This window comes from Salvelinus alpinus, chromosome 38 (genome assembly GCF_045679555.1).
Source record: "Salvelinus alpinus chromosome 38, SLU_Salpinus.1, whole genome shotgun sequence".
Taxonomy (NCBI): Eukaryota; Metazoa; Chordata; class Actinopteri; order Salmoniformes; family Salmonidae; genus Salvelinus; species Salvelinus alpinus.
The window spans coordinates 8,212,855-8,239,129 of record NC_092123.1 but is presented as its reverse complement, the minus strand read 5'-3'; the positions used below and the strand labels follow the sequence as shown (position 1 = coordinate 8,239,129).

General features: G+C 47.7%; 1 protein-coding gene across 2 annotated transcripts in view; it reads left to right on the top strand.

The window, feature by feature from the left end:
• Positions 1-26,275, top strand: part of ahr1b (aryl hydrocarbon receptor 1b) — a 79,563-nt gene that overhangs the window by 18,509 nt on the left and 34,779 nt on the right. For both annotated transcript variants that reach the window (XM_071387293.1, XM_071387292.1), the window contains 4 exons: positions 12,714-12,829; positions 18,226-18,315; positions 21,658-21,781; positions 22,660-22,793. In XM_071387293.1, coding sequence (XP_071243394.1) covers positions 12,714-12,829; positions 18,226-18,315; positions 21,658-21,781; positions 22,660-22,793 — 464 coding nt within the window. The remainder of the gene's footprint in view (positions 1-12,713; positions 12,830-18,225; positions 18,316-21,657; positions 21,782-22,659; positions 22,794-26,275) is intronic.

Genomic DNA, 26,275 nt, shown 5'->3' with positions numbered 1-26,275 from the left:
CACAGTATATGTGTTTTTTTTAAGTGTTGTTTATACAGACAGACAGCGGGATCTGGCAGGAAGCCAAACACATGTTTATTAGTCTCTGAGGACGTCTTGCTTCTTCATGGTTTCTTTCTGGACCATTTCTTTAAGCCATGTGTGTGCTTTCCTCTCAGTTGAATGTCATCACGATTCATTCATGGATTTATTCAGTGGAGTGTGATGGAGGCTATTCAACTGGGAGCTCTTCCTCTCTCTTTAAGCCTTCAGTATTACCTGGGGTAGTCAGTCAGTCAGTCAGTCACAAAATCACTCACAAAATCATAATCTTGTAACTTGTGACCTTCGTATTGTTTTCCATTTAAAAAATGAAGACTGCGTACTTGGTGGTTGTTTGGGATTGACAACAAGAGCGTAACGGTAAGGTAGTGGTCTAGTGGTTCTTCGGTCCGTGATTCAGTCCGGACGTGCTATGCACCTTTTAAAGGCGATGTTCCCGCGTTCACGGTAAACGCTGCATATGTCAGCTCAATCGGAAATGACCTTTAAATGGTGCATAGCAGACAAAATGTGATCCGATTGAATCCTGGCCTAAGTTGTATTGCAGTTGTATTTGGCTGCAGGTACTCTAGCGGTTAGAGCGATGGGCCAGTAACCAAAAGGTCGCTGGTTTGAATCTGTTGATGTGCCATTGAGTAAGGGACTTAACCCTAATTGCTCCTGTAAGTCACTCTGGCTAAGAGGGTCTGCTAAATGACGTAGATGTAAAATGTTGTATTTACACTGTGTTGTCCTGGTTCCCCTTTATGGGCATCCGAACACCACTGTTTCCAGGATAGGCCATCTGCTCTGCTGTGATCTGAGAGCAGGCAGATTAGGGCTTACGTAACACTACATCGCTTTTCAGTTCATGTTATTATCATCCTCGTGTGTGTGTGTGTGTGTGTGTGTGTGTGTGTGTGTGTGTGTGTGTGTGTGTGTGTGTGTGTGTGTGTGTGTGTGTGTGTGTGTGTGTGTGTGTGTGTGTGTGTGTGTGTGTGTGTGTGTGTGTGTGTGTGTGTGTGTGTTGCAGTGCATACTGCCCTCTTCAGATGTTGTTTATGCTAGTGGTTAATGTATTTATTTATGCGAGTGGTTCTGTTTATGCGAGTGGTTCTGTTTTCTAATATCAAGGATGGTTTGGATGGGGAAGGGTTTGTGAGTGTTGTGCTAAGCTACACCTGTTCAAATCAAATCAAAATGTATTTGTCACATACACATGGTTAGCAGATGTTAATGCGAGTGTAGCGAAATGCTTGTGCTTCTAGTTCCGACAATGCAGTAATAACCAACGAGTAATTTAATCTAACAATTCCACAACTACTACAAGTGTAAAGGGATAAAGAATATGTACATAAAGATATATGAATGAGTGATGGTACAGAACGGCATAGGCAAGATGCAGTAGATGGTATAGAGTACAGTATATACATATGAGATGAGTAATGTAGGGTATATAAACATAAAGTGGCATAGTTTAAAGTGGCTAGTGATACATGTATTACATAAAGATGGCAAGATGCAGTAGATGATATAGAGTACAGTATATACATATACATATGAGATGAGTAATGTAGGGTATGTAAACATTATATTAAGTGGCTTTGTTTAAAGTGGCTAGTGATACATTTTTACATACATTTCCATCAATTCCCATTATTAAAGTGGCTGGAGTTGAGTCAGTATGTTGGCAGCGGCCACTAAATGTTAGTGGTGGCTGTTTAACAGTCTGATGGCCTTGAGATAGAAGCTGTTTTTCAGTCTCTCGGTCCCTGCTTTGATGCACCTGTACCGACCTCGCCTTCTGGATGATAGCGGGGTGAACAGGCAGTGGTTCGGGTGGTTGTTGTCCTTGATGATCTTTATGGCCTTCCTGTGACATCGGGTGGTGTAGGTGTCCTGGAGGGCTGGTAGTTTGCCCCCGGTGATGCGTTGTGCAGACCTCACTACCCTTTGGAGAGCCTTACGGTTGTGGGCAGAGCAGTTGCCGTACCAGGCGGTGATACAGCCCGACAGGATGCTCTCGATTGTGCATCTGTAGATGTTTGTGAGTGCTTTTGATGACAAGCTGAATTTCTTCAGCCTCCTGATGTTGAAGAGGCGCTGCTGCGCCTTCTTCACAACTATGTCTGTGTGGGTGGACCAATTCAGTTTGTCCGTGGGATGTGTACACCGAGGAACTTAAAACTTACTACCCTCTCCACTACTGTCCCGTCGATGTGGATAGGGGGGTGCTCCCTCTGCTGTTTCCTGAAGTCCACAATCATCTCCTTTGTTTTGTTGACGTTGAGTGTGAGGTTATTTTCCTGATACCACACTCCGAGGGCCCTCACCTCCTCCCTGTAGGCCGTCTCGTCGTTGTTGGTAATCAAGCCTACCACTGTAGTGTCATCCGCAAACTTGATGATTGAGTTGGAGGCGTACATGGCCACGCAGTCGTGGGTGAACAGGGAGTACAGGAGAGGGCTCAGAACGCACCCTTGTGGGGCCCCAGTGTTGAGGATCAGCGGGGTGGAGATGTTGTTACCTACCCTCACCACCTGGGGGCGGCCCGTCAGGAAGTCCAGTACCCAGTTGCACAGGGCGGGGTCGAGACCCAGGGTCTCGAGCTTGATGACAAGTTTGGAGGGTACTATGGTGTTAAATGCTGAGCTGTAGTCGATGAACAGCATTCTCACATAGGTATTCCTCTTGTCCAGATGGGTTAGGGCAGTGTGCAGTGTGGTTGCGATTGCGTCGTCTGTGGACCTATTGGGTCGGTAAGCAAATTGGAGTGGGTCTAGGGTGTCAGGTAGGGTGGAAGTGATATGGTCCTTGAGTAGTCTCTCAAAGCACTTCATGATGACGGAAGTTGTTTAGCTCAGTTACCTTAGCTTTCTTGGGAACAGGAACAATGGTGGCCCTCTTGAAGCATGTGGGAACAGCAGACTGGGATAAGGATTGATTGAATATGTCCGTAAACACACCAGCCAGCTGGTCTGCGCATGCTCTGAGGACGCGGCTGGGAATGCCGTCTGGGCCTGGAGCCTTGCGAGGGTTAACACGTTTAAATGTTTTACTCACCTCGGCTGCAGTGATTGAGAGACCACAGGTTTTGGTAGCGGGCCGTGTCAGTGGCACTGTATTGTCCTCAAAGCGAGCAAAAAAGTTATTTAGTCTGTCTGGGAGCAAGACATCCTATTTCTACATCCTATTTCTACTTGCTGATCCTGAGCCTCCCTGGTGTGTGTAGCGGGTTAAGTCGATCCTCCCCACCCAGAGAGGCGCTGATCTCCCGCTAGAATGGAGAGTGGAAGTAGCCTGTGTACCAGTCTGTTTGTGCTATCATTCCACTGCTTGTTTGGCATGACAACAAGTGGCAAGGAGTGGAATGATAGCACAAAGACTGGTACCAAGGCTAAAGTGGAAGCCCTGTAGACCAACTTTCTAGTGCGGTGTCGTAGTACAGCGTTTAAATAGCCTGGCCCCAGATCTGTTTGTGCTGTATAACCAAATCCTATGGTCATGTTTGGCATGACAGTGACCATAGCAGTTGGTGATACAGCACTAACAGATCTGGGACCAGCCTGTAACGTTGTAGTAACGTTGTATTATCGCTGTAGTAACATTGTATAGTGTTATGTCCCAGGCAGCATCGCTCTCTCTCTCTCTCTCTCTCCTCTACTGCACCTGCTCAGCCACACATGAAATCCATGTGCTATGTTGCATGGCATACTAGCTGTATAATTTAAATTATACAAAAGTTCACATCATGTCATTAGCATAGAATGGCCTTAATCACATTTTAATAATGTAACTCATTACCAAGCTAAATATAGGGCCATATAACGTGATTCAAAGCGTTTCGCATGTTATTGTGCTGCACAGCATGACTGAGCGATATCATGAGGCTAAAATGCTCATATACTAATATGTCCGGTTCCAGCATCTCACTGACAGGAGAAGGGAAATAGCATAACATGAATGGAACTAGAGGTCGACCGATTATGATTTTTCAATGCCGATACCGATTATTGGAGGACAAAAAAGCCAATACCGATTAATCGGCCGATTTATTTTAAAAAAAGAAGTTTTTAAATATATATACAGTGGGGAGAACAAGTATTTGATACACTGCCGATTTTGCAGGTTTTCCTACTTACAAAGCATGTAGAGGTCTGTAATTTTTATCATAGGTACACGTCAACTGTGAGAGACGGAATCTAAAACAAAAATCCAGAAAATCCCGTTGTATGATTTTTAAGTAATTAATTTGCATTTTATTGCATGACATAAGTATTTGATACATCAGAAAGGCAGAACTTAATATTTGGTACAGAAACCTTTGTTTGCAATTACAGAGATCATACGTTTCCTGTAGTTCTTGACCAGGTTTGCACACACTGCAGCAGGGATTGTTGCATATACCCTGACTCTGCGTGCAATGAACGCAAGAGAAATGACACAATTTCACCTGGTTAATATTGCCTGCTAACCTGGATTTCTTTTAGCTAAATATGCAGGTTTAAAAATATATACTTGTGTATTGATTTTAAGAAAGGCATTGATGTTTATGGTTAAGTACACATTGGAGCAATGACAGTCATTGATTGATTGTTTTTTATAAGATAAGTTTAATGCTAGCTAGCAACTTACCTTAGCTTACTGCATTCGCTAACAGGCAGGCTCCTCGTGGAGTGCAATGTAATCAATGCAAGAATGGATCCCCCGAGCTGACAAGGCTAAAAATCTGTCGTTCTGCCTCGTTCCTAGGCCGTCATTGAAAATAAGAATGTGTTCTTAACTGACTTGCCTAGTTAAATAAAGATTAAATAAAGGTGTCAAAAAAAATCGGCGCCCGAAAATACCGAATTCCAATTGTTATGAAAACGTGAAATCGGCCCCGATTAATCGGAATTAATCGCTGATTTGCCAATTGTTTTTTTTTACCTCTAAATGGAACAGTCCTCTAATGAGTGAACTATCTCCATATTGTACCATTTCCATTCAGTCCTGGAGTAGTGCTTTTAGATTTATCCAGAGTTTACAACTAGATAACCACTAACAGCCAGTGGTGTAGTGGTGGGTAAAACAGGTTAAAAAATATATTTTTTCGAGTGTTGACCCACTTTATGCAGAAAAAAAATTATTGAAAATATAGGGAGCTTTACTTTACTTTACCGTGAACGGTAATGAGCGGTTTCCCACCTATTTTTTTTCACCTCTACGTCACTGCTAACAACCTAAGATTAGGTTGAATGTTCTCTCCCCTACGGTTAGAGATGGGGTTTAGCAGGAGGATTTTGTGACCTCAACTGGGATTGACCTTGTTCATTTGGGCCATTAGCTACATACATATTTCACACGTCCCATCGGTGTCTCTTGGCCCATGGTGTGGTGGCGGGCAGTTCACTCCTTCCCCTGTTTGTGCGGGTGTGTGTGTTTCTTGGTAATTTTCATTAATGATTCATGAATCGGGGGGTCTGGGTTGGGGGGGGGGGGTCAATGTGTGTCCCCAACTAAAGCTGTCGCATTTAACGGGTCACTGTTCATGTCACACACACACACACTCAATTGGTGATGTGCGATTTGTGGGGGGGGGGGGGGGGGGGGGCTTGGGGGGGTAGAGGAGGGAAGAGGGTTTCAGTGAAGGAGAGTGAGCGCTAACTGTAAATTGATTCATTTGTGTTCATGGTTGAACTTGTAGCTATCTGTGACAGTATTTAGTAGAGTAGTTCAGAGAGTTTTAAAATAGTACAGCGCAGTAGCTGTTTACATTAGTACTGTAAGCATCTTTAAAATAGTACAGCGCAGTAGCTGTTTACATTAGTACAGTAACCATCTTTAAAATAGTACAGCGCAGTAGCTGTTTACATTAGTACATTGACCATCTTTAAAATAGTACAGCGCAGTAGCTGTTTACATTAGTACAGTGACCATCTTTAAAATAGTACAGCGCAGTAGCTGTTTACATTAGTACAGTAACCATCTTTAAAATAGTACAGCGCAGTAGCTGTTTACCTTAGTACAGTAACCATCTTTAAAATAGTACAGCGCAGTAGCTGTTTACATTAGTACAGTGACCATCTTTAAAATAGTACAGCGCAGTAGCTGTTTACATTAGTACAGTAACCATCTTTAAAATAGTACAGCGCAGTAGCTGTTTACATTAGTACAGTGACCATCTTTAAAATAGTACAGTGCAGTAGCTGTTTACATTAGTACAGTAACCATCTTTAAAATAGTACAGCGCAGTAGCTGTTTACATTAGTACTGTAAGCATCTTTAAAATAGTACAGCGCAGTAGCTGTTTACATTAGTACAGTAACCATCTTTAAAATAGTACAGCGCAGTAGCTGTTTACATTAGTACATTGACCATCTTTAAAATAGTACAGCGCAGTAGCTGTTTACATTAGTACAGTAACCATCTTTAAAATAGTACAGCGCAGTAGCTGTTTACATTAGTACAGTGACCATCTTTAAAATAGTACAGCGCAGTAGCTGTTTACATTAGTACAGTGACCATCTTTAAAATAGTACAGCGCAGTAGCTGTTTACATTAGTACAGTGACCATCTTTAGGGTTAGTCACAAAGTATATGGGTATGCACTCAACCACGCAGCCATATATTTACAACAGTACAATGCCGTTTACTGTTACAGTATTCAGTACAGTAGCAATCTATCCCCAGTGCACTCAGCCACAGAGTCACAGCCAGAAGTAGGGAGGTTAGAGAATGCAGGTGGTGGCCCGCCCCGACGGAGTCGGTCATCTGTACACTGGAACTGAGGAGCTCCTATTCTGATGTTTATATTGCTTGTTGGCTGCCACCACTCTCTCCATTATGCCAACAGGAAGTGTGTGTGTTTAGTAAGCGGGCGGCAGGCGGGCAGGCACTCCCCTTGTTCTACGGAGTCAAAAGGACTTTCTGTTTCCTAGGCGCCCCGGGCGATGTGTGTGTCACAGGCTTCTGCTGCTGCTGTGGTGTCATCAACACGTGACGCGGCACACAAATAGGCCCTGGCGTTAATGTTTGATGGCTAACATGTCTCTCCCTTGGTTCCACGACACTGCACTCTCTCTCTCAGTGAAAGCGCTCATCGCTCCCCTGTTCATTCATTTAGACCGGTGTGATGTAATGGCGCTTGCCGTCAAGCTACAGTGGCTATAGCTAACGTTCTTGTGGATTTTCTCATATCTGGGCTGTTGACTTCTGGGGCGAAGTACGTGGAATGTTCGGCAAGCGCTGGGTTAATTATGAGCATTCCAGAATCCAGTTGATCTCTGTGTTGAATGAAAGAGTTGATTGTGTTGGAGAGATGGGATTGAGATGAGTTCCATAAGCCAGGGTTCTAACTTAAACCCGTTCTGCTCTGTCCAGAATAGCAACAAGCAGCCGATCCTTCTTCTTCTTCTTCAGAATACCACCGCTACATTATTTGCACCAACGTATTAATTCATGTTTTATAAGGAGGATCCGGCCGCCCGGTTTCACCCAATTGATGTTAGAGCCTCTCTTCCACATGCTCAACGGCTTACGATGTAGACAACGACCCATGACGCAGCAGCGACAAGAAAAACAACAGCGGCAACAGAGACGACGACTCTAGATTTCAGGTAGCTAGGTAAACAGCCCCGCTAACTAGGAATACTCTTCCTAGTTGGCAGGAGAGGAAGAGAGAGAGAGGAAGAGAGAGAGGAGGAAGAGAGAGAGGAGGACAGACTGACACGCTACTGCTTCATTGTGGAAATGAGATACAGATCCGTATTCATGAGAGCAACGTTGGGTGTGGGAGAGAGAGGGTAGCATGTTTTTAACCCCAAGCTGACAGATAGACAGGCACTAGACCCTGTGTAGTGTGCTGTACTCTACTGTAATGTACTGTAGTGTAATGTACTCTACTGTACTGTACTGTAGTGTAATGTACTGTACTGTACTGCAGTGTAATGTACTCTACTGTACTGCAGTGTAATGTACTCTACTGTAATGTACTGTAGTGTATTGTAATATACTGTACTGTACTGCAGTGTAATGTACTCTACTGTAATGTACTGTAGTGTAATGTACTCTACTGTACTGTACTGTAGTGTAATGTACTGTACTGTACTGCAGTGTAATGTACTCTACTGTACTGCAGTGTAATGTACTCTACTGTACTGTACTGTAGTGTAATGTACTGTACTGTACTGCAGTGTAATGTACTCTACTGTACTGCAGTGTAATGTACTCTACTGTAATGTACTGTAGTGTATTGTAATATACTGTACTGTAGTGTACTGTAGTATTTTCCTTAGCTTGTTCTGTCCCTAATAGAGCAGCATTTCCCAATCCCCTTTTAAACAGGGAAAGCTATGAGGGCCATTGGTGGTATTGAGCGTCAACACCAACCTCACATCAATATCAGCGGTTTGTCTTTGAAGCCGTTATCTGTTGTCCACTTCACAGATGCGTTTGTGCATTTGCGGTTTATTTTTTATATTTTTTAACCGTCTGTAAAGTGCTGTCTGTCATCAGAGAGGTTACAATATACAGTTCAACTCATTTTCACTCGTCTTTACAATAAGGAATCACCGAGTAAAAGGTTAAGTATAGTATTTCTGTAGTCTCTAGTCACAGTGAACCTGCGTTTCCCAAAACCCCTTTTACACTGTACGTGGAATGCTATGAGAGTTTCTATCATTTCAAATCTTTCTACTTTCTACTCGTTTGGACAATGAGTTTCAGGGGATCTTTGCACGCATTGTGAAACGATTAGTATCTCTGTTTTGCCCTCCAGACAGAGAATGTGTTGGGGTCCTGAGAAGTACCATTGGTTGCGTGCTGGCCGCCTGGCCTTTTAGCCATGTCGCTGGTGGGATCCAACTAAAGCCATGGGAAAGAGGCCACAGTACTTCCACAATGCCTTTGAAGGAACAGACCGATGTAGACGAGGCAGAAAGCCTTCAATCTCTTTCCAATGCTTCCCGTTGGCTTTTAACGTTTAAACTTCTCCATTTGTCTCCGTCGAAACAGAGCTTTCTCATTGAGGAGCAGGGGAACATTGTTTGGCCGTGTATTAATTAAACTGTGTTAGAATGCCTTTTATTGAATCGTAATGGATGAAACAGGGCTGAAACTTGTTTCTGTCAAGTTTTAACGTATTATCTTCACCAAACAGAAAAGGAATGCTGATTTTTGATCCTTTGCTGATACTTCCCAGTAGATGAGTTTATATCATTACCAAGCAGAAGGATTTAGTGTGTCAGTATGAATCGGTGTCTAGGTCTGATTATGAGTCTGGGTCTGAATCTGGGTATGAGTCTGGGTCTGGGTCTGAACCCCAGCACGTTGACCTGATGCCGATAGATGGTGGGTGGGTTGACCTTGTGACCCCTCTATTGTCCCCTCTAGCCTCACACCCCAGCCCCCTCAATCAAGTCCTCCTCCAGATCACTATAGACCTGTGTGTTGGTCATTTAGAGCATCATGTCCACACGCTGCTCAGGGGTCAGGGAGTTGTACAGAGGTCAGGGGTCATGCTGAAAGACTCTCGAGTCTCTCTGTGTTTGGGTGTTACAACTCAAACCTCATTTTCTGGAGTTGAGCAGTAGCCTACATCCAATATAACATGTTCATTTAGATGTCTAATATCTGTTTCTTAGAGCTATATGTGTGTGTGTGGTGTTTAACGGTATATCCATATTGTAAGGCCAGGCTACGACCCCACTGGTTTGAGCCAGTGATCCCGACCGGACCATGTGGGATGTGGAGGTGGTACTGTGGGTAGAGCACTCCTAGTTAGTTCTATGGTAAGGGCAGACTGAGGCTACAGAGTGATGCGCACACACGCACGCACACACACTGGACAGAGTGAGGCTCCAGAGTGATGCTCCAGCTTTAGAGGTGCTATAGAGATGTCACACCGGTTGGTGACCTTTCTCTCACCCGTACACTAATGCCTTTTCCACGTCTCACACAAGTGGAAAAAAAACCTGTCCTGCCTGTCCATCACTTTTCTCTCTTTCACTCCCTCTCTTTGTTTTCTCTTACTCTGTTTTCTCTCTCCCTCTCGCACTCCCTCTAAAGCATATTCAGTATACTAATAATTCAGAATGCTTTATCTCAGTGTCATTGTAAGGCTTTAGCTCTTTTCATTCCCACATCTCCTCTTTCTCCCTCTATGCCCTCCATTCTCCTCCCTCTATCCCCTCCATTCTCCTCCCCCTATCCCCTCCATGCTCCTCCCCTATCCCATCCATTCTCCTCTCCCTATCCCCTCCATTCTCCTCTCCCTATCCCCTCCATTCTCCTCCCCCTATCCCCTCCATTCTCCTCTCCCTATCCCCTCCATTCTCCTCCCCCTATCCCCTCCAATTTACTCTCCCTATCCCCTCCATTCTCCTCCCCCTATCCCCTCCATTCTCCTCCCCTATCCCCTCCATTCTCCTCCCCCTATCCCCTCCATGGTCTTCTCCTCCCCTATCCTCTCCATTCTCCTCCCCCTCTCCTCCCCCTATCCCCTCCATTCTCCTCCCCCTATCCCCTCCATTCTCCTCCCCCTATCCCCCTCTCTCCTCCCCTATCCCCTCCATTCTCCTCTCCCTATCCCCTCCATTCTCCTCCCCCTATCCCCCTCTCTCCTCCCCTATCCCCTCCATTCTCCTCCCCCTATCCCCTCCATGGTCTTCTCCTCCCCCTATCCTCTCCATTCTCCAACCCCCTCTCCTCCCCCTATCCCCTCCATTCTCCTCCCCCTATCCCCTCCATGGCCTTCTCCTCCCCTATCCCCTCCATTCTCCTCCCCCTATCCCCTCCATGGTCTTCTCCTCCCCTATCCTCTCCATTCTCCAACCCCCTCTCCTCCCCCTATCCCCTCCATTCTCCTCCCCCTATCCCCTCCATTCTCCTCCCCCTATCCCCTCCATGGTCTTCTCCTCCCCCTATCCCCTCCATTCTCCTCCCTCTATCCCCTCCATTCTCCTCCCTCTATCCCCTCCCTCTATCCCCTCCATTCTCCTCCCTCTATCCCCTTCCATGGTCTTCTCCTCCCTCTATCCCCTTCCATGGTCTTCTCCTCCCCCATCCCCTCCATTATCCTCCCTCTATCCCCTCCATGGTCTTCTCCTCCCTCTATCCCCTCCATGGTCTTCTCCTCCCCCTATCCCCCTCCATGGTCTTCTCCTCCCTCTATCCCCTCCATGGTCTTCTCCTCCCTCTATCCCCTTCCATGGTCTTCTCCTCCCCCATCCCCTCCATTATCCTCCCTCTATCCCCTCCATGGTCTTCTCCTCCCTCTATCCCCTCCATGGTCTTCTCCTCCCCCTATCCCCTTCCATGGTCTTCTCCTCCCTCTATCCCCTCCATGGTCTTCTCCTCCCTCTATCCCCTCCATGGTCTTCTCCTCCCTATATCCCCTCCATGGTCTTCTCCTCCCTCTATCCCCTCCATGGTCTTCTCCTCCCTCTATCCCCTCCATGGTCTTCTCCTCCCTCTATCCCCTCCATGGTCTTCTCCACCCTCTATCCCCTCCATGGTCTTCTCCTCCCTCTATCCCCTCCATGGTCTTCTCCACCCTCTATCCCCTCCATGGTCTTCTCCACCCTCTATCCCCTCCATGGTCTTCTCCTCCCTCTATCCCCTCCATGGTCTTCTCCTCCCCCTATCCCCTCCATGGTCTTCTCCTCCCTCTATCCCCTTCCATGGTCTTCTCCTCCCTCTATCCCCTCCATGGTCTTCTCCTCCCCCTATCCCCTTCCATGGTCTTCTCCTCCCTCTATCCCCTCCATTCTCCTCCCTCTATCCCCTCCATGGTCTTCTCCTCCCTCTATCCCCTTCCATGGTCTTCTCCTCCCTCTATCCCCTCCATGGTCTTCTCCTCCCCCTATCCCCTCCATGGTCTTCTCCTCCCTCTATCCCCTCCATGGTCTTCTCCTCCCTCTATCCCCTCCATGGTCTTCTCCTCCCCCTATCCCCTCCATGGTCTTCTCCTCCCTCTATCCCCTCCATGGTCTTCTCCTCCCTCTATCCCCTCCATGGTCTTCTCCTCCCTCTATCCCCTCCATGGTCTTCTCCTCCCTCTATCCCCTCCATGGTCTTCTCCTCCCTCTATCCCCTCCATGGTCTTCTCCTCCCTCTATCCCCTCCATGGTCTTCTCCTCCCTCTATCCCCTCCATGGTCTTCTCCTCCTTCTGTCCAGGCCAATGTTGTCTGCCTCACTGGATCATCCTCCTCTCATAATGAGCAGTTGCAAACACATCAGTAGTACTTGAAACTAACATGGGCTCGGTCAGAGCAGACATGAGCCATTAGCACAGCTACAGAGAGACAGAATAGACAGCAGCATGCACTAGACTAAGCTAAAGAAAGCACCCCGCAATGCCTGCTGGGAAAACCTGGAACGCTGACAGAACCGACATCAGCCTTTAAGCCCCCTTTAAACTGTTTCAAGTTTTGATTATCAATGCCATATGATCGGTTTCGTATTTGTGGTGGTGGATGGCGTTTGTTGTTGCGAGTCATATGAATGAGCCTTTTCAGAAATGGTGTTTAATGAATTGTTAATGAGCTAGGGGCCTGTCATGCCTGTGTGTTATAAAGCACTCTGACATTCACAGCAGTTCTCTGTAAACATTATTCCAAAGACTTAAGCCCTCTCTCTCCTCTCTCCCTTTCTTTCCCCTCTCTCCTTCTCTCTCCATCTCCCTCTCCCTGTTTCTCTCTCACTCGATAGTTGCCCTGAAGACCCACGCTTGCAAGGGGTTGAAGGCCAACGGTGGTAACCATGACAACAGCAAGACAACAGGATTGGTGGATGGCTGGATGCCCGAGGGTGAACTCCTATTGCAGGTTGGTGGTCAGGCCCCAGATGCAGGGCACACACACACGACAAGCAGTGTGACACCCCAGCTGGCTCCTGCACTACACCATACATTCTGTACACTGTCACTCTATCAAAATATGTTCAAATCATCTATACACACACCACCACCTGCAGCCCAGGCACATCTGGTCTACTCCTCTCTACTCCAAACTGACCAGAAGACATAAGAAGACTACTCACTCTGTGAAGCTCATCTCATCTAGCGTGTCTCGCTTCAGATCAGGCCTGGTTTTTATAGAGCACGCTGCCTGCCTGCCTGCCACAGGGCATCGCTACATGTCTTAGCATTTCCCCAAACTTCCTGGGCTTCTGTTCTGTCCCTTAAGCATGCCAAGAGCTTGGAGAGAGAGAGAGAGAGAGAGAGAGAGAGAGCCTGGAGAGAGAGAGAGCCTGGAGAGAGAGAGAGAGAGAGAGAGAGAGCCTGGAGAGAGAGAGAGAGCCTGGAGAGAGAGAGAGAGAGAGAGCCTGGAGAGAGAGAGAGAGAGAGAGAGAGCCTGGAGAGAGAGAGAGCCTGGAGAGAGAGAGAGCCTGGAGAGAGAGAGCCTGGAGAGAGAGAGAGAGAGAGAGCCTGGAGAGAGAGAGAGCCTGGCGAGAGAGAGAGAGAGAGAGAGAGAGAGAGAGAGAGAGAGAGAGAGAGAGAGAGAGAGAGAGAGAGAGAGAGAGAGAGAGAGAGAGAGAGAGAGAGAGAGAGGGAGAGCTGTCTGGCTGAAGCGTAGCTCAGTTAAGTTAGCAGTGCTTCGATAGAAATCTTTCCCAGGCAGGCACAGTAAGAGCCTTGACAGAGAGGCAGGTGAGAGAGGAGACTGCAGGGCTCTCACACACAGCAGGCACAGCACGGCAGACATGGAAAGTCTGTCTTGTAGCGGGAGCGCACCACATGGGGACAAGTATAGATATATATATAATGATAGTGTTGTAATTCTATTTTCATGGGGGAAAGTTAAGTGCTGCTGGTTTTGACAAACAGACGCCATGTCTTGCTGCATTTTGAGATTGTCAGAGAGAGAGAGAGAGACCACCCACAGGATGAGAGATACCTTTCGCTAACATGCTGACCACCCTCCTTGATGGTTTTTGGCAGATTGGGCTCTTTCCTTAACAGGATCTCAGCCTAGAAGAAAAGGTTGTACCAGGCCTGCTGAGACCAGCTGATTCGTTTGGACTCATTTAGAGTAGCTACAAAAGTTACATGGGAAAACATTCAATGCCCATGCCATAGCCTACTTTGGTGCCATCATTCATCCCCCAGTTCTTAAAGAGACAATGCTCTATTCTGTCCTGCACTTACAGGGGCCTATTTGGCCCTGCACTTAAAGGGACAGTGCTCTATTCTGCCCTGATCTTTGGGACTGTATCAACAGTTAACTAATGAAACAAATACCAAAATGTCGTTTTTGAGTGGAATTGTCCTTTAAAGGGACAGTGCTCTATATTCTGCCCTGCTCTGTGCTGGATGTTCAGTCAGGGGAGATGTGATCTGATTCATCTACAGCCCCCACTGTTGTGCCATCATGCAGAATCCCACCGTGCCAGAACAGTCAACACAGAATCTCTTAAGACAGGCTGAGCTACAGGGAGGGAGGGAGGGAGGGAGGGAGGGAGGGAGGGAGGGAAATATTGTATTTGAGAGGGAAAGAATAGTAAATGGAGAGAGAGGGGGAAAGAGAGAGAGAGTGAGAGAGATGCTAAATGAAGGCGAGGTCCTTATTCATGACATTGCCGGAAAGAGAAGGGAGGAGAAGGGATGGGGGAAGCAGAGGAGAGGGGGTCGGAGGAGAGGAGAGGCTATTTCTGACCAGGGCTGGCTGCCTTGCTATGTTCCATTTCAGACACTTGGCCATGAATTATAGAGTGACTGTGAGGACATCCATTATTGAAATGGGCAGTAGAATGAGAGCAGAAAGGTGTTATTTGATATTCTCCATATAGCCTAATGTACTTTACCTTTTTTTTTGTCCACGTCATTCAGGTTACCTTTTCAGTGGATCAAAATGTAATTCCATAAGCATTTGAAGTTCACTAAAGGCATGGGAGACATGAATGCATGAATCAATATCTGTACATACCAAAAAGAAAACAACTGATTGTACAAAAAATAAATAAACCCTGTGGTCTGCCAGTCTGTGCCAGCGTCTGGTCTGCCAGTCTGTGCCAGCGTCTGGTCTGCCAGTCTGTGCCAGCGCCTGGTCTGCCAGTCTGTGCCAGCGTCTGGTCTGCCAGTCTGTGCCAGCGTCTGGTCTGCCAGTCTGTGCCAGCGTCTGGCCTGCCAGTCTGTGCCAGCGTCTGGTCTGCCAGTCTGTGCCAGCGTCTGGCCTACCAGTCTGTGCCAGCGTCTGGTCTGCTAGTCTGTGCCAGTGTCTGGCCTGCCAGTCTGTGCCAGTGTCTGGTCTGCCAGCCTGTGCCAGCGTCTGGTCTGCCAGTCTGTGCCAGCGTCTGGCCTGCCAGTCTGTGCCAGCGTCTGGTCTGCTAGTCTGTGCCAGTGTTTGGCTTGCCAGTCTGTGCCAGTGTCTGGTCTGCCAGCCTGTGCCAGCGTCTGGTCTGCCAGTCTGTGCCAGTGTCTGGCCTGCCAGTCTGTGCCAGCGTCTGGCCTGCCAGTCTGTACCAGTGCCTGGTCTGCCAGTCTGTGCCAGCGTCTGGTCTGCCAGTCTGTTCCAACGTCTGGCCTGCCAGTCTGTGCCAGCGTCTGGCCTGCCAGTCTGTTCCAATGTTTGGCCTGCCAGTCTGTGCCAGCGTCTGGCCTGCCAGTCTGTGCCAGTGTTTGGCCTGCCAGTCTGTTCCAACGTTTGGCCTGCCAGTCTGTGCCAGCGTCTGGCCTGCCAGTCTGTTCCAGTGTTTGGCCTGCCAGTCTGTTCCAGTGTTTGGCCTGCCAGTCTGTTCCAGTGTTTGGCTTGCCAGTCTGTGCCAGTGTTTGGCTTGCCAGTCTGTGCCAGTGTTTGGCTTGCCAGTCTGTTCCAGTGTTTGGCCTGCCAGTCTGTTCCAGTGTTTGGCCTGCCAGTCTGTTCCAGTGTCTGGCTTGCCAGTCTGTGCCAGTGTTTGGCTTGCCAGTCTGTGCCAGTGTCTGGCCTGCCAGTCTGTGCCAGCGTCTGGCCTGCCAGTCTGTACCAGTGCCTGGTCTGCCAGTCTGTTCCAGTGTTTGGCCTGCCAGTCTGTTCCAGTGTTTGGCCTGCCAGTCTGTTCCAGTGTTTGGCTTGCCAGTCTGTGCCAGTGTTTGGCTTGCCAGTCTGTGCCAGTGTTTGGCTTGCCAGTCTGTTCCAGTGTTTGGCCTGCCAGTCTCTTCCAGTGTTTGGCCTGCCAGTCTGTTCCAGTGTTTGGCTTGCCAGTCTGTTCCAGTGTTTGGCTTGGCAGTCTGTTCCAGTGTTTGGCCTGCCAGTCTGTTCCAGTGTTTGGCTTGCCAGTCTGTGCCAGTGTTTGGCTTGCCAGTCTGTTCCAGTGTTTGGCCTGCCAGTCTGTTCCAGTGTTTGGCCTGCCAGTCTGTTCCAGTGTTTGGCTTGCCAGTCTGTTCCAGTGTTTGCTGTCACTGTCAGCGGGCATACATCCAGACCAGATAACATACAGGCTGGGGAAACAAACAACTAGCTCTGCCATGTTGGCGACTAGAACAGGCTCTCTCAATCTCTCTCTTACTCCATCTCTCTCTTTTTTTGTATCCCTCTGTCTTTCTATCTCCCTTCATCCTTCCTTCCTCTCTTGTGATCTTGTCTCTCTCTCCATCCTCTCACATCCCCGTGCCACTCTGTGTTTTGTTCTGTCTGCCGCTGTAGCTACAGCAGGCAGCGTTCTTTCACCCTGGACAAGTGCATGATGTCCACAGCCCCATGAAATATGAAAAAGTCATTTTTGATCAAGATGTTTGGTGACTGCCCATGTCCCCGACCCCCCCCAGGGAGATGGCTGTGTGTTCGTCAGCTAGACAGATGAATCTAAATATTTATACAGAGAGCCTGAACTCCGCTCTGCTTTCTGTGTGTTTGTGTACAGTGTGGGGGCGTCGGGCCACGGAGATAGAACTAGGAAGTGGAGGACGGGGCTGCTGAGGAGAGAAGGAAGGACTTATAGATGGCCCGGGGTGGCAGTGGTGGTGGCAGCTTTCTGGATATGTTTTGAGAGAGCGTAGGCCTGCATAATAAAGTAGAAACTATATGAGCCGGCAGCTGCGAGGCTCCTCGGGATCCCATGGATGTCAGGGTTTCAGACAGGACTAGGAGCCTTCGGGTTTAAAGACAGAAATAAAGGCAGGCCAGGACAAGCAGTTTGTGGCCCTTGAGTGCATTATGGCTTACCAAGACAAAAGCTAAGTAGTACGCTACACAGCGCTAACTGGGGGAATATGATATTGGGTCTGCCAGGTAGAACTTGAGTCAAATAGCTATTCACTTGCTAAAGGGATGGAATCATCCAACCTGATATTATCTGGGTTATGTTTCTCTGGGTGACATCCATGAAAAAAGGACTTGATGAAGATAATGGCCGTGTATGGTAGGCTATGAGGCTATGGTTTCCATCCAGTGCAGATTGTGTAATGGGGTTCTCGTTGCTGACATGTTGGAAATGAATATGGGGTATTAGAGGATGTGAGTGTCAGTACAGCTGCCCTGTAGTGCCGTCGGTTGGTTTTGGGAACGTGTACCCACGCACGTATACACACCTAGAGCGAACCGAGCGACAGAACGACTCCTTTGCCCCTGAGCATTGTGGGGGGAGATGGAATAGCAAAGTGTGAGACACTCTGTATGGTTCTGTGACCCCCCCCCCCATTCTTCCTTTCTCCCTGTCTCTCCTCCTCCCCCTCTTCCTCCCCTCCTCCCCATCTCCAGCCTGTCTTTGTGTTCATGTGACACGTTCTCAGAGTGGGGCCGCTTGCCTCTCCTCCTCTCCTCACCACTCCTCCTCTCCTCCCCCTCTCCTGTCCTCCACGGCCTGAAGTGGTGTGATGCCCCCGTTTTGCAGTTTCTCTTTTTGTTGCCCTCTGTTTCCCCCCATTTGTTTCCCACCCTCCGTTTCCCCCTCTCTCAGTTGAGTCTGTCAGAATAGGCCAGGTTTGAACGACCTCCTGTCCTCAGGAATCTGTCCGTCTGCACACTGTAGTCTGTCCTGCTGTTTTGTACATGCTTGGTGTTGGCAGTCAAATACAAAAACACACCAAATGGCACAAATGTATCACTATAATATGGGTTGTCACTGTCTTCTCGTACCAAACACCAAACACGATCATTCGAAAGCTGTTATTCATTTGCGTCAATCTTCCCTATATCCTCTTTGTCCAGCCCAAAATAATTGCACTCTCTAACGTCTTTGATAGCAGTACGCAGTGAGGGGACATTCCCTAACTTCCTGTCTGTTGTGACTTGTTCTCCCTCCTCAGGCCCTTAATGGTTTTGTCCTGGTCATCACTGCAGAGGGGATCATATTCTACTCCTCTCACACCATTCAGGATTACCTGGGATTCCACCAAGTAAGTCTCTGCTGCTGATCAGCCACTCAAACCCACTGACACACACCACCATACACGCCATACATCACACACACACTGCCGCTCAAACACGCACAGAGAGAGGAGGATTGGGCCTGCCTACAGAGCCACAGGATGGCGCAGAGGGAGTCTGGAGGAGGTTAGATCAACCCTGGCCTAGGCCAAGCCAGTTGGACAACAATATGACTCTGCCTTCATTCTATTTATGGAACAACCCAGGGAGTGCTAGGACACTGACTGGAAACTATAGTCCTACAGGTTTATGTGGCAAACAAAATCTAGCGCACCAGATTCAAATCATTAGCTGGTTGATAAGCTGAACCAGGTGAGTTACAACTGGGTTGGGAGTGGGAACCTACAGGAGGGTATCTCTCCAGGAACAGGGTTGGAGAGCCCTGTAATACACTCCGCTGCGTCCTGCCACCCTTCTTTTCCCCAACAGTTGCAGCCAGAATGAAGGTGAAAACAAATGTGTTACTGTACAGTGCCAACCTTCACCCAACACCGCCTTGTGTCCTTGCCTGCCCTTTTGCCCCACCTCCGCCCCCCTCCGTTCCCTAGTCTTGCCCTCTGGTACCCAGCCCTGCTCTGTGCTAAGCGCTTTAGCTTGCTTGAGTCAGGATTTCCACTGGATAAGAGTTTGATAACCCCGTCCAAAGAGGTCAAACACAGGTTAATCATTTAATAAGAGCTGATCTATAGCATATTTAATCACAGACCTCTATACGCATGCATACTGTCTGTCCTACGTTTCTTTAATTGATTTTACCCCCAGGTGATTAACTGCTCTAATAGCCTTATTTGTTCAGGTTGGATCAGTTTTTGATAACATCCATGCTTGCGTACACAGTTGGGCTAAGCTGTATTAGCAATTATTAACACCCCCTAAAGCTCTCTCTCTCTCTTTCTCCTTCTCTCTCTCGCGCCCTCTTTCTCTCTTTCCTTCTCTCTCTCTCTTTCCTTTTCTCTCTCTCTCTCTTTCCTTCTCGCTCTCTCTCTCGCTGTCTCGCCCTCTAGCTCTCGCTTTCTCTCTCTCTGCGGTCATCAGTTGGAGGCTGCTGAGGGGAGGACGGCTCATAAGAATGGCTGGAAAGGAGCTAATGGAATGGCGTCAAATGTATTTGATACCCTTAAGTCCGCTCCAGCCATTACCACGAGCCCGTTCTCCCCAATTAAGGTGCCACCAACCTCCTGTGGTGTGCAGTACTGCTGTACAATGGCTTGCGAAAGTATTCACCCCCTTGGCATTTTTCCTATTTTGTTTCCTTACAACCTGGAATTAAAAATGATTTTTGGGGGGTTTGTATCATTTGATTTACACAACATGCCTACCACTTTGAAAATGCAAAATATTTTTTATTGTGAAACAAACAAGAAATAAAATACAAAAACAGATAAACTTGAGCGTGCATAACTATTCACCCCCCCCAAAGTCAATACTTTGTAGAGCCACCTTTTGCAGCAATTACAGTTGCAAGTTTCTTGGGGTATGTCTCTATAAGCTTGGCACATCTAGCCACTGGGATTTTTGCCCATTATTCAAGGAAAAACTGCTCCAGCTCCTTCAAGTTGGATGGGTTCCGCTGGTGTACAGCAATCTTTAAGTCGTAACACATATTCTCAATTGGATTGAGGTCTGGGCTTTGACTAGGCCATTCCAAGACATTTAAATGTTTCCCCTTAAACCACTCAAGTGTTGCTTTAGCAATATGCTTAGGGTCATTGTCCTGCTGGAAGTTGAACCTCCGTCCCAGTCTCAAATCTCTGGAAGACTGAAACAGGTTTTCCTCAAGAATTTCCCTGTATTTAGCGCCATCCATCATTCCTTCAATTCTGACCAGTTTCCCAGTCCCTGCCATATGAAAAACATCCCCACAGTAAGATGATGCCACCACCATGCTTCACTGTGGGGATGGTGTTCTCGGAATGATGAAAGGTGTTGGGTTTGCGCCAGACATAGCGTTTTCCTTGATGGCCAAAAAGATACATTTTAGTCTCATCTGACCAGAGTACCTTCTTTCATATGTTTGGGGCGTCTCCCACATGCCTTTTGGCAAACACCAAATGTGTTTGCTTATTTTTTTCTTTAAGCAATGGCTTTTTTCTGGCCACTCTTCCGTAAAGCCCAGCTCTGTGGAGTGTACGACTTAAAGTGGTCCTATGGACAGATACTCCAATCTCCGCTGTGGAGCTTTGCAGCTCCTTCAGGGTTATCTATGGTCTCTTTGTTGCCTCTCTGATTAATGCCCTCCTTGCCTGGTCCGTGAGTTTCGGTGGGCGGTCCTCTCTTGGAAGGTTTGTTGTGGTGCCATATTCTTTCCATTTTTTAATAATGGATTTAATGGTGCTCCGTGGGATGTTCAAAGTTTCGGATATTTTTTTATAAATCAACCCTGATCTGTACTTCTCCACAACTTTGTCCCTGACCTGTTTGGAGAGCTCCTTGGTCTTGGTGGTTCCGCTTGCTTTGTGGTGCCCCTTGCTTAGTGGTGTTGCAGACTCTGGGGCCTTTCAGAACAGGTGTATATATACTGAGATCATGTGACAGATCATGTGACACTTAGATTGCACACAGGTGGACTTTATTTAACATAATTATGTGACTTCTGAAGGTAATTGGTTGCACCAGATCTTATTTAGAGGCTTCATAGCAAAGGGGGTGAATACATATGCACGCACCACTTTTCAGTTTTTTTTTTTTTTATTTAATTTTTAATTTCACTTCACCAATTTGGACTATTTTGTGTATGTCCATTACATGAAATCCAAATAAAAATCCATTTAAATTACAGGTTGTAATGAAACAAAATAGGAAAAACGCCCAATGGGGCTGAATACTTTTGCAAGGCACTGAAACCACAAGCTGCTGTAGAAGAAATGTTCCCACAGTGTGAGCCACACCTCCCAGGCCTTGTTTCATTTCAACAACCATCACTTCACATCTACAGCGCTGACCGAAATCCTTTTGGATGTATGTGGCTGCCTGTTGTGGAGCTGTGTGTATGGTAATGAGAAGTAGCACTGAGATGCTAGTGTGATACGGAACCTCAGGCTGTGCTGTGTCCATGTCACCACTCTCTGTGTCCATGTCACCAACTCTCTGAGGTGGTCCAGCTCATGCCCTAACCTTCCTCCTCACTGCAAGCCCACAAAACAAGGGGTCGAGTGTGTGTGTGTGTGTGAGAGCATCATTTTACTGATTCTACAGGAGTGAATTCAATTGTGTGTAGGTTATTTTTCAGGAAGTCAGACAATAGTTCCCAGTCCTATGTGTTGGTGCACGTGACCGTTCCAAAGACGTCTCTCTTTCTCTCCTTGTTCCAGACGGACGTGATGCACCAGAGTGTGTTTGATCTGATCCACACTGAGGACCAGCAGGAGTTTAGGAGGAACCTCCACTGGGCTCTCAACCCCCCGGCCGTGCCCCAGCAGGTGGAGTCACCCCCAGGTCAGTCTTACACTGCGTCTCACTGTCTACCCCCTTTTATGCCAGGCCCGACGCATTTTCACAAAGTTGTCCAAGGCCACTGTGAGCCTTTCACATTACTAGCTAGCGATGTATGTTTGATGCTCTGTTGCAAATTTACAGATGGCATATATATGCCATTCTGAAATTGAATTTGTGGAAAGGGCTGAGGTGAACTACTAGCAGGAAAAACTAAAGATAAAAAGGAGATGCCAGTTTGATGCTTTGTTTCAGTATGATAGTTAGTCGTAGTGAAGTCGTCGTTTAACTTTAAAGTGACACACACATTCAGTGACAGTGTACACCATACTGGTTGACGGTCACTACTAGCAGAGAAATAAAACATGATGACATGATCAAACGAAGAACTGCAATGAGTCAGCCTGAAGTCACTCACACCCAATGCGTTAACTTTTCCCTAAAAACGGCTGACCCCAATTTCCCCAGCTGAGCTCTGTGCAGAGAGGGAAGGAGATGAGAGAGGGATAGAGGAAGAGCATAGAGAGAGAGAGTAGAGAAGATGGAGAGAGGGAGGTGACCTTTATCAGGCACTCCATGACATTGAGGGTAAATGTTAGAACACACACAGCCGTCTGTTTTAATTAGGCAGGGGTTAGAGCTAGCTACCGTAGCGTTACCGTGGTACTTTAGAACCGGCACGGAATGGAGAGAGTGACGAACAGACTGGAGCTACACACCCACACACACATGCACATACACATACTCACCAAACATACCGTACTGTAGGAGCATCGGAACCCTGTTAAACTCTGTTGAACAGACATATTAATAAACCACAAATGAAGTAGCCATTGAATGTAGTGATTTGACTTTGTCCTTGTCTTGTTGCTATTCCTCAGATGGAAAACCAGTCCCCAGCTCGTCCCTGGTGACCTATAACCCCGACCAGCTGCCTCCAGAGAACTCCTCCTTCCTGGAAAGGAACTTCGTCTGTCGCTTCCGCTGTCTCCTCGACAACTCCTCTGGCTTCCTGGTTTGTAACCAATCATATTACTCCTCTCTCAACCTCATACACACAGGAGTACTGGAGACTGACATGTCTCCTTTTGGGAAGATTATTCTTGCAATGATGTTTGAGCTCATGTTAGAGACTTGCCCTCCGTTGAAGACAGCCATTGTTGGACTTATGGTCTGTGTATGCATGTATATAAGGGAGAAGGCATGTGAGTGTCTGTGCGTGCGAGCGTCCTTACTTCCGTGTGTACTGCACTCATGCTTGCGTGTGCGTATGTCTACAAGTGTGTGTGTGTGTGTGTGTGTGTGTCAGATCACACCTCAGCTTTATTAGAAGAGAGTGTTCCGGCCTATTTTGCCACTGTGACTGTGTCCCATGACTGTACTGAGGGAGGCTGAGCCGTACAAGAACAAAGGCCTGGGAATACCCAGACACTTCTAGTCTGGCTCCTGGCGTGGGGTGTCCCGACTCCCGCCAGAGAGCCACAGAGGCAGGCTCTTTACAGGGCTACTGACCCCCCCCCCCCCCTTCTCCCAGAGCTACCCTCCACTACTGACCCCTGAACTACAGAATCCCTTCCACCCCCCTATGTCCCCTCTGCTATCCTCCCTCTGCATAATTCTGAGCATTCTACTTTCCAGGGCTACCTCCCCCATTCAGACCCCTACCTCCCACTTCCTCTGCCACCCCCCATCCCCCCTCTCCTCAGAAGCCCAGTGGTGTGAGACCAAAGGATGCTATTTTCTCCCAGCTAGAAAATACAAGGATGCCGTTCACTTCTGACTCCTGGACCCCCCCCCCCCCCCCCACCACCACCACCTTCCTTTCCTCCCCTACCTCCCCCCTTCTATCCCCGCCCACTCCTTTCCCCCTACCCTCTCCTTCCTGGCCCTATCACCCCCTTTCTCCACTTCTCCGTCAGCATCCCAGCACTCTGAGGCCAAAGGAGACTATTTTCTCCCAGCTACAGTAGCTAGAGAGCCATAGAGAGCCTATTAGCCTGGTCAGCGTGGGGTCGTACCACTTCAGACCACGGCGGGATCAGAAGCCACTACCCACCCTCAGTAATCCGTCTTAAAGGGCCACAGGGTCGTGGGGAAAGGGCTTTCAATCTGCCCTCCAGAGGAGGAGAGCACCCAGAGAGGAATTTGCTTAGTCAGAGTAGCTCGGGGACTCCCAAAGGACTGTCTTCTCCTCAGACTTAAGGGTTGTGCTGGATACCACAGCGACAGAGAGAAAGAGAGAGAGAGAGGGAGACAAGAGGACAGAGTCAGAGCACATTGACGTGGCTAGAACACAGTAACATACAAGTAAATATATTGCTGTAGGGGCCTACCGGATTGTCCGTGTGCAGTTAGAAAAGCATACTCAGAGAGCTGTGAGGGATATCTGCCTGTGCTTGCTGTTAAAGCTGGCATGCAGGGCTCATGGTGCTGGTGTGGGTGTGTCATAGTGGGAGACCGTAGTATGACCCCCTCGCCCCCTCCGCTCCTCCTAGCCTCTCCATCTCACCAGTACAGATCGGGACCATGCAGAGTAGCGGGGGGCTGGTGGTTGGGGACGGGAGGGGAGGGGGAAGGGAAGAGGAAAGGAGAGTAAGATCGGGGTACTTCTCAACTCTGTGGAGGTCATTTGCGTGAGCGGTAAGCCCAGGGTCTGGCTCCATAGCATTGTTTTGGTAATCCTATTGCTATTTGAGGGTAGATTCTTGACACCATTGCACCTCGCCTTATGCCCAGCAGGATCAATGAACCAGTGCTAGGGGGAGATGGGAGGAGAGGGCCATAAGACCCACCACACCATACTGGCCTCGCATGAGAGGATACGGGCCGAGAGGAGGAGGAGAAATAGGAAAAAGGGAGAGCAGAGGAGGGGTGGAGAGAGTTAGTTGAGGGGAGGAGAGGAGGACGAGGCCCAACTTAAACTCATCAAGAAGAAGAAGAAAGAAATTCCAATTACCGTTCTCATAAACTTTGTGTATCATTTTTATCTCATCTTTGAATTGTTGATGTAATCACTACAGAGGACGCAGAGCAGAGGACAACGTTTCCAGTTACATTACAGTACTTTGGTGTTTTATCCCTTCCTTGCATGTTCTCTAATCTTCAATGACTTCCGTCTCCCCTCTAGGCCCCCTCAGCCTTGTACAAGCTTGTGTCCCAAATGACAGCCTATCCCCTATATAAGTGCACTGCTTTTGCCACAGCCCTATAAACCCTTGTCAAAACCAGTGTGCTAAATTGGGAATAGGGTGCCATTTAGGACGCAGTCCAAGTCTCATCTGGGGGTCATCAGTTCCCTCCTAAACATCATGTTCCTATTATATGAGGGTTATTACATACAGCATGTTGTATTGTATCTGACTCTAGTTGAAGGATAATGAACAAGTTAATTGAATCCTTTTTGCTTTTCCTCGTTTTGCTGAAGTACTGTGAACTCTAATTACATTCACCCTCGAGCATTCAGCTGTTGTAGAAAGTAAAAGAGATGCATGTGCATTAATGATAATGTTCTTTATTTTCTCCCCATTCTTGTTTTTATAAATCGGACAATATTCAACATGACATTGTTCATTAGTCCTTGCACGGTTTTTGTTGTCGTTAGAATCCGTCAGCTAGTAGGCCATGAAATCATAGGAGGCTACCGTTTGTCTCAGGGAAAAGCCATTTCTTCCTGTGAGAATGTCCTGCTTCGACATTCACTCATGTGCAACGTTATCTCAATAAGGATTGCACTGGAGACCGACTTTGAGCGGGAGACACAACCCCATCAATATTCCAGTAGGAGATTCAAGCTGTCACACAAATCAAGCTCAAAGAATTCTGCTTTAGCTGGTTTGACAGTTGCATGTCCCAGTGAATTGACACACATACAGTAGTTTCATTAGTTCGTCCTGGTCGTCGGTGCTGTAGTCTCTCGTGACACACTGTTAGCTGACCAGCACATGCAATATTTGTTTCTGGTTTCGTGATCATTTGTAACCTAGTAGTGGCAAGTCCAGACCTTCATTACTTAAACAGAAGGTATGTTCCCCAACCAGAACCAAATCTTGCGTGCTGGCCATTTAAACGAGAGACTAGGTCATTTGTACTGCTGTAGTAGCGTTCTATTCAACTACAGCCCTTCATTACATAAACAGAAGGTCCAGTATGTTCCTGACCTGAAGGTCCAGTGTGTTCCTGACCTGAAGGTCCAGTGTGTTCCTAACCTGAAGGTCCAGTATGTTCCTAACCTGAAGGTCCAGTGTGTTCCTAACCTGAAGTTCCAGTATGTTCCTGACCTGAAGGTCCAGTGTGTTCCTGACCTGAAGGTCCAGTATGTTCCTAACCTGAAGGTCCAGTATGTTCCTAACCTGAAGGTCCAGTGTGTTCCTGACCTGAAGGTCCAGTGTGTTCCTAACCTGAAGTTCCAGTATGTTCCTGACCTGAAGGTCCAGTGTGTTCCTAACCTGAAGGTCCAGTATGTTCCTAACCTGAAGGTCCAGTGTGTTCCTGACCTGA